This window comes from Caenorhabditis briggsae (genome assembly GCF_000004555.2).
Source record: "Caenorhabditis briggsae complete genome, chrII, whole genome shotgun sequence".
Taxonomy (NCBI): domain Eukaryota; kingdom Metazoa; phylum Nematoda; class Chromadorea; order Rhabditida; family Rhabditidae; genus Caenorhabditis; species Caenorhabditis briggsae.
In genome coordinates, this window is record NC_013486.2 from 11,935,143 (window position 1) to 11,943,501 (window position 8,359).

Genomic DNA, 8,359 nt, shown 5'->3' on the forward strand with positions numbered 1-8,359 from the left:
AAAAAGAAATTCTAAAAAATATCATAACAGTGAAGATTTAACAGTTTTCAATTGATTGAATTCTTCCTTGCTATTGCTTCAGCTGAATTCTTCGGAAATTCAATTTCTGACATTAAAATATATTTTTTTCAAGACCTAAGAACTTGGAATTCTGATTTTATGACGTTATCAGAGGCTGCGAAATGTGCGGCTGCGAAATGTCTGGCTGCGAAATGTCTGGCTGCGAAATGTCGCGGTTGCGAAATGTCTGGCTGCGAAATGTCGCGGTTGCGAAATGTCCGGGAGCCGAAAACTTTACATTCGTAGAATTTTTGAAAATTCCTAGTTTTTCAGATACTTGCCGATTTCTGAAAGGCCTCCCTTTTTGAAACTTTCCGCTAAAAAGACAAAAAATCATTGAAATTTGACCAATCGCGGGGTTTGATCGATTTTGGATTTTGTGTTCCTCGTAGACAAGTCGACGCGAGAAATTTGAATTTTTGGGTTACAAAGCAGCTTAATACTCGATTTTGTGGTGCAAAATTCATAGAAACCATAAAAAATAGAAATTAAACAAAACATTGATTATTTCGTGTTTTTTACTCCTTGTGGGGGTCTTTCAGAAATCGGAGAATAGCTGAAAAGTGGTAATTTTCAGGAAAGTCTGTGAATCCAAAATTTGTAATCCCTCCAAAATTTTCAAAGTGATCGAAACTTGACAGCCGAGCTCCAGACTCATGAAAATGGTCAAAATCAACAATTATTGACCGGTACTGTAATTAATTCTAGGATTTCTTGACTACTAGATCTTTTGGATTCCTTATCCTCTGAATTGGTTGGATGTATATGAGACTCTAGGATTCAAAAAATCCAGGACTCCAAAAAAAATCGATAATTCACAATCCTTACATTAGGCAACTGACAAATGCCGACTCTGTGTGAAATGTATGCTCTAACCAATAAATTGGATAACTGAAGAGCCAGAGCAAGTCTCGGAGCATCCTTTTCAGCGCACATGTATCGAACTTCGTCGTGGATTGAGATCACAAATCGCGCATCGATTTGATAGGTGTCACACAGCCATTGCATCGAAATCAGGAGGAGATGAAGGAAGTCGACAGCGGAAGATTGGACGATCTGTGGAATTTATTACAGTTGTTTCTTTTTGGGGGGTACTTCAAAACTATTATTTGTTTTCTTTTTGCAGAATCTGAGAATATTCGAATCTCGAAATTTCAGAATTTGAAAATTCAGAATTCATAAATTCAGAAATTTGGGAACTCAGAAATTCCGAAATATTGAAAACCCGGAAAACCGAAATTTCAGAAATTCAAAAGTTAAGAAATACCGAAATTCCGAAGTTCAGAATTCAGGTTTTCAAAAATTCGAAATTTCAGAAGTTCCAGAATATCAGAATCCTAGAACTTGAGAATCTCAGAATTTTCCAATTTTTTATCAAGTTTTTTAATTTTCAGAATATTATGTTTTTCGTTGAAGAACGGAGAAAGAGGCGCGCGAGAGTTAAAGGCGCATAGACTTTCGGCGGCTTGTGGTCTCGCAACGATCGCGACCGCCGGGCGTGAAAATGGAGTTTTCAAACCATTCTACGTAAATTTAACGACCTTATTAATTGAACTTAAAACCTATGTATAATGAACTTGTAATATCAAAACCCTCTTTCAAAGTGATGATACAGAAAAACATATTCTCTTGGAGCGTAGAGGAAAGAGAATATAACATTTGTATATTTTCGAAGTTACAGAAATTCAGATTCTCCGAGTTTCAGATTATCGAATTTTTTTTTGACTTTTTAGTTTCAGATTTATTTCCTAGAGCATTTTTAGGGATTTCGAATTTTTTCAAAGTAATATTTTGAAAAAAAGAATTGGGAACATTTTAATGAGAAAAAAATATAATAAAATCGACCAACCCAATTCATAACCGATCTCTTATACTTCCGATCAAAAAACGCTGAATCCGGCGTTCCCTCCGGCAATTTTCCCAACGAGTCTGCAATCTGGCAGCCTAGAATTGGGGTCCTTAGGTCGTGAGCAGCAGCGGATGTCTCCAAGAAATTAAACGTCGACGACTCATATCCTCCAACAAATAGTTTTCTAGGCTCCGCCGGATTCTCGTAAATCGAGTAAATCAGATTATCGTGGTGGGACCCATCATTAAGAAGATCCGAATACTTTGAAAGCAACCAATCCTCAAATCCAACAGTTTCATATGAAAATTGGCTCGAATAACTAGGCAAATAGTAAACTCCATCGATAGTCAGAATTTTGGATTCATCTGGATTTTTCTGCATTTCCTCAATGTATCGATCCACCAAACAATTCATTTTCGAGTCCACTTTCATATATTTCGCCGTTTCTCCTTTCGTCAATTTGAATAATTGTGAAGCTGTGGCTTCTGCGTCCGTTTGTTTCATGCCTCCAACTCTCATCAAATGTTTTCCAGCATGCGTTTCTCCGGAACCGTATAGCCTTGCGTAATTGAGCACTTTCGCATGATTTCTACTGATTTTTAGCTGATTAGCGACGACGGAGTGGAGATCAGTGTTGTCAGATTTCGAGCCGGCAAGCATCATATTCGAGAATGCCGTTTTTCCGGGAACACGATGTTCCAGAGCTGAAAAATGGTGTTTTTGTAGTTAGTGGAGAAAAACTAGAATTTCAGACAAGTGGGTCAATGATTTTCGATTGCGTTTTTGATTTCAGCAGATGTAAATAGGCGATAGAAAAATTCAGAATGTCAAGGGTTTCAGAAGTTTCGTCTTTCGAATTTTTTAAATTTCAATAGTTCAGTTTTTCAGAATCTTAGAATTCACGATTTTCAGAATTCCTGAATCTCAGAATTTCAGAATTTCGTAATTTCAGAATTTCACAATTTTAGATTTTTAGAACTTTCAGAATCTACGAATCTGAGAATTCGCAAAATTTAAGGGTTTCTGAATTTCGAATTTTTACATTTTCGGAATTTCGAAATTTTCGAACTTTGAAATTTTAGAAATTACGAATTTTAGAATCTTAGAATATCAGATTTTCAATATTTCGGGATTTTAAAATGTCAAAATTTCAAAATCTCAAATTTTCAGTCCACACTCACGCAATCGTTTCTCAGCACTCGCATCTCCATACAATGCTGCTAACCATTGCTCCTGTGAGTCCACATCCGCTCCAACCAGCTTAAACCCCTTTGGTGCCTGTACCATCGCTTTAATTCCAGTTCCAATCACATGTCCTGTCGATTGATTCGTCAATGTGACCCATAATTTATGAACACTCCGTCGGGATACTGTACCAGCTGGTACTACAGCCGCCGCGATCGCTCCTTCCATCATATCGATTTCTCCGGATTTCCACGATTTTTCAGGGTACCAAATTGCCACTTCTTGTCTGTATCGATCGCTATAGCTCGTCCAGAATTGAGTGGTTTGGATGGAATCGAGAACCACTCGGAAAAGTTGCTCATATCTGGAAAAGAGTTATTCTGGTACAAAGTATGAAGGTCCCACAATTACAGTAACCTAAAAATGTTTTAATTTTCCGGAATTATTTTCTTGACTTCAGTGCTGTCAGTTATTTTTTAATTATCAAAAATTTCAATTTCCGACTTTTATGAGGAAGAAAAACAGAAAACTTATGGCAAAAAAGTGATTTTTGAGGTCGAAACAGGAATTTTTAGGATTAAAATATAGCATTTTCAGGTCGAAAATGGCATTTCAGACGTCAAAGTTGTGATTTTTGAAGTCTAGAACAGTCATTTTTTAGTCCAAAACGACATTTTTTAGAATTTTTAATGCTAAAATCGCAAAATTTTCGAGGGAAAAATTGATTTTTTTTTTCTTCGATTTTTAGCAAAATTTTTAGACCTTTTTAGGTTTTTCCGTTGTTTTCAAAGATTTTTTTTCGATTTTCCTCATTTTTTTTCTGAAATTTGGTGTTCTTGACAGAAGATTACTGTAGAAACCTTGTAGTTTGTAGTTTTTTTTGTAAGCTTGACGTGATTGTGTTTGCAAGAAAAATACGGAAGGAAATTAGGGTTCTACAGTAATCTACAGTAATCTTCAGTAGCCAAAACATCGTCCCGTCAAATTTCAGACAATAAAAAACCGGAAAATCGAAAAAGAATCTTCAAAAATAGCTGGAAATCCTAAAAAGGTCTAAAAAAAGTTTCCAAAAATCGAAGAAAAAATCAATTTTTTCTCTCGAAATTTTTTGCGATTTCTAGCATGAAAATTCCAGAAAAAAAAGTCGTTTTGGTCTCAAAAATGCCTGTTCTAGACCCCAAAAATCACATTTTGACCTGGAAACGCTAAATTCCTACTTCGGTATCTGAAAATTCCAATTTCGACTCCCAAAATCGCTTTTTTGGCTTCTTTTTTCATCTAATTTTCTGTTATTTTTCCCCAAAAATGTAGAAAAATCTAAATTGAAAGAAAAATTGACCAAAAATGCACAAAAAATGAGAAAATAAATCCGGAAAATAGATTGTTTAGGTTACTGTAGTTGTCGTTGTGGGACCTTCGGCCAAGGCCATCGACGTTTCTTTTCGGCCGGCACTGTATGTTTGTCGTGCCAGCATAATATTTTTTTTTCTAAAATTGTCTAACCTAGTTGGTCTCAAGACCTGCTCTTTCAAATCCTTTGCAAAATGTTTCGTCAGCGGATCACCAACATTTCCCTCTCCAGTCGGATGGTCCATCTGATAGAATCGAACCAATCCCGCCTCATCCATCTCAAACCCCTTCCGATCCTCAGAAATCGGATACTCTCCGAACTCATAAACATTATTCTGGACAGTTTCGTAGAAACTTCTCAACGGGAACCTCTTCTTCACAGCGTCCTCTTTAGCGTCAGTTTTCATTTCAATAAACGAGACATCCGGATCCTCCAACGCCTTCTCAACAGCCTTCCAATTCGGAACCAAGAATCCCCAGCCTTTGGAGCGAGTTTTAAAAAGTGGAAATGGGCCGAATACGAAGCCGAAAATTCCAGGAATCAGTTGACTTTTCAGTGCAATGTGTTCACTTTCCACCTCTTCTAAGCTCAAATTTGCAAACTTTCGAGCTTTGAAAAGTTTGATGAGCCATTCAGAGCAGGCTAGTTTAGAGTTAAGAGTCCAATCTTGGTTCCACATCCAGACGTCTTCAGGGCCAGGAGGCATTGGATTCTCTTCTTCCTCTTCTTCTCCAACCAATCCTTTTTCCAACATCCTAGCTGCCTCCACAATCCTCCTCGTCGCCAACGTCTTCTTCTCCGCACAAATTTGAACGTTTCTCTCATAAAAAATCTTCCAATAACTATTAATCGGCAGATACACATTTCCCATATTCAGCATCCCGGAAAGTGTAGCTGGATGAGGAAATCGCTTAACAAATTCCGGCCATAATCCGTAGTAGATTTCAGCGCAAAGAATATTATCTCTGGCACAATAAGTCATTAGTTTCTGGAACTTCGCTCGGATCGTTTCGATTGGTTCCTTGACAAAAGCGCTGCGAAGTTTGTCCTTCGATTCATCGTCTATTTTCGGTTTCTCCACTTCTTTGTAGGGGTAGAAATGATTGTGAACTGCCAGGAGAGAGTTCTTCGAGACTCGATCCTTCCAGGTGTTCACCCAATCTGACTGAAATTTTTTATATGAAGGGGGACCATAATTTTGTTTTGTATTACAAAAAAATGTTCCCAAAACAATAGGTTTTCATAATAATACTCTGAAAAAACTCTAAATTCCTGGAAAGCGCATCCAAAGATGGCCACTGTGTGCGATGTTTTTTTCATGAAATTTTTCAGAATTTTCCGCCTTTTATGGGAACAAAGACAGATAAATTGAGGAAAACAATTTGAAGCTGTATTTTAAAGGGGGACTCCGACCAGAAATTTTTATTGCATTAAAATGTGTTAAAAGTTATCTATTTTCCGAATATTATTGCGAAAAAATTCAAAAAAAATCCGAAATTCCCAAAAAACGCCGTTAAAAAGGAAGAAAATTCAAAAAAAGGTGCCGCCGGGTGACGAGGATTTTCAGTGAGAAACCTAGGCCACGGCATCTGACAGCCTTTTTTTCAAGTCGCCGACAGTGGTTTTTTACGTTTTTTACCTGCCGGACATGTAATTGAAAAAAATCTGGGAAATTTGCCACGTTGGAAAGGCGCCCGCTGCCGTGGCCTAGGTTTCTCACTGAAAATCCTCGTCCCCCGGCGGCACCTTTTTTTTGAATTTTCTTCGCAATAATATTCGGAAAATAGGTAACTTTTAACACATTTTAATGCAATAAAAATTTTTGGTCGGAGTCCCCCTTTATAAAATTGTCAAAAAGTGATTTTTGGGGGTCCAAATTGGAGTTTTCAGAAATCGAAATAGGCATTTCGAGGACTAAAATATAGTTTTTCCAAGTCAAAAATGGCATTATTCCAGACAACAAAATTGTGATTTTTAGAGTCTAGAATAGGCATTTATGAATCCAAATAGACTTTTTTTGGAATTTTAGCAATAACTTTCAAGAGAAAAAATTGACTTCTTTAATTTTTTGCAAAATTTTCAAACCTTTTTAGGTTTTTCAGCTGTTTTTGATAAAATTGAGGTGATTGTGCTTGCAAAAAAAAAAACTACAATATCGTTTTCTACAGCAATCTACAGTAACCTACAGTAATCTTCACGACGTCACATTTAATTTCAGACAATAAAAAACGGAAAAATCGAGAAAGAATCGTAAAAAATAGCTAAAACAACTAAAAAGGTCTAAAAATTTTGCAAAAAGTCGAAGAAAAACCAGTTTCTCTTTCGAAAGTTTTTGCAATTTTATCATCAAAAATTTCTTTAAAAAAGTCTATTTGGATTCATAAATGCCTATTCTAGACTCCAAAAATCACAATTTTGATGTCTGGAATGCCATTTTTGGACTTGGAAATACTATATTTTTGTCCTCGAAATTCCTATTTCGGTTTCTGAAAACCCCAATTTGGACCCCCAAAAATCACTTTTTGACAATTGTTAAAAATACAGCTTCGATTTTCTCGTCGAGTTTTCTGTTTTTTTTTCCAAAAAAAAGCCGGAAAATATATTGGAAAAATTGACTTAAATACAGAACATTCCAGAAGTTTCCAGAAATGGACGAGAATCGATTTTTCGAGATTTTACCAAATTTTTTTGAACTTTTTTCTTTGTTTCATTATGAATCGACATATTTTTCCGACGAATTTTCGACAGCCGATACCAGGGATTTCAATTTTTTTCTGAATTTTTTCAAAGTACAATTATGAAAATACATAATTTTGGAAACATTTTAATGCAGAATAAAACTACAAAAGACTTCAAAAATCCCTCTTACATTCGGCTCATTGTTATCCGTATCATACATTCCAAACAACGCCTGCTGATGATCCGCCATTCCAAACATCGGAATCGACATCGACATTGTGTCCATGAATCGAATCTTACACCCATTCTCCCGCTGATAAGCCTCTAAACATCGTGCTCTATCGAATCCCACATTATGTCCGATGACAATTTTCTCCGTTCCAATGTCTCCGATCGGAATCAAATGATCTTGAGTTGGAACTTCTGGGTAGTCTGTTTCATTGATCAGTCGATCACTACACCATCCATACCAAGCATCTTTTCCGAGGGCAATTGCTAGAGTGGGAAGAGTTCCGTCACGGACAACTAATTCGATATCAAAGAAGAGGATGGGGTCAGATGGAGATTCGATGGTTTCTGGGTTAGAGGGGTTGGATAATGGATAACGCGTCCAGCCTGTCGAATAGCACCAGAGCTCGTTTTTCTGGAAAAAAGTATCTAGAGATGGATTTTTGAAATTTTCGATTCTAAATGTTCAAAATTTTGGAATTCCGGGGAGAAAATTTCGCGGGAAAAGTGGGCATAGTCAGGGGGCGGAGCATAAGTTACTGCCCTGACACGGGTTTTTGCACATTTGGACACTATTTTGAGATATTCCGATTATCAGAATTTCGGAATTTGGCGATTTTTTAAAATTTTTTGAATTTCTGATTTTCCAATTTTTAAAGTTTCGGATTTTCTGAATTTTTGAAAATTCGGAATTTTTCGATTCTAAATTTTCGGAATTTTCGGAATATTTAGATTTATAAAAAATCGGAACTTTGGAATATTTGGATTTGCAAAATTTCGGAATTTCCGGATTATTAAAGATTATTAAAAATATTAAAATTTTCAAAATCTCAGAAAACTCCGATTTCGAAAATTCGGAAAATTTTGATTTTATGGGGTTATTCATGTAGCGAAAATATGTATTGAAATGCATTTCCTCGAAATTCAATGCATGAGCGTCACGAAATGTATTTCAAAGCATTTCGCGACATAACTGTAAATGCATTTCAATACGTCGCGTGGCGAGA

The 8,359-nt window shown here is 36.3% G+C and overlaps 1 protein-coding gene across 1 annotated transcript in view; it reads right to left on the reverse strand.

The window, feature by feature from the left end:
* CBG20918 overlaps positions 1-8,359 on the reverse strand; it is a gene marked incomplete at both ends in the record, with an annotated part of 15,252 nt that overhangs the window by 1,901 nt on the left and 4,992 nt on the right. Inside the window, 5 exons of the mRNA XM_002631671.2 lie at positions 889-1,116; positions 1,910-2,613; positions 3,091-3,458; positions 4,598-5,610; positions 7,315-7,767. Of these exons, the coding sequence (XP_002631717.2) occupies positions 889-1,116; positions 1,910-2,613; positions 3,091-3,458; positions 4,598-5,610; positions 7,315-7,767 (2,766 nt within the window). The remainder of the gene's footprint in view (positions 1-888; positions 1,117-1,909; positions 2,614-3,090; positions 3,459-4,597; positions 5,611-7,314; positions 7,768-8,359) is intronic.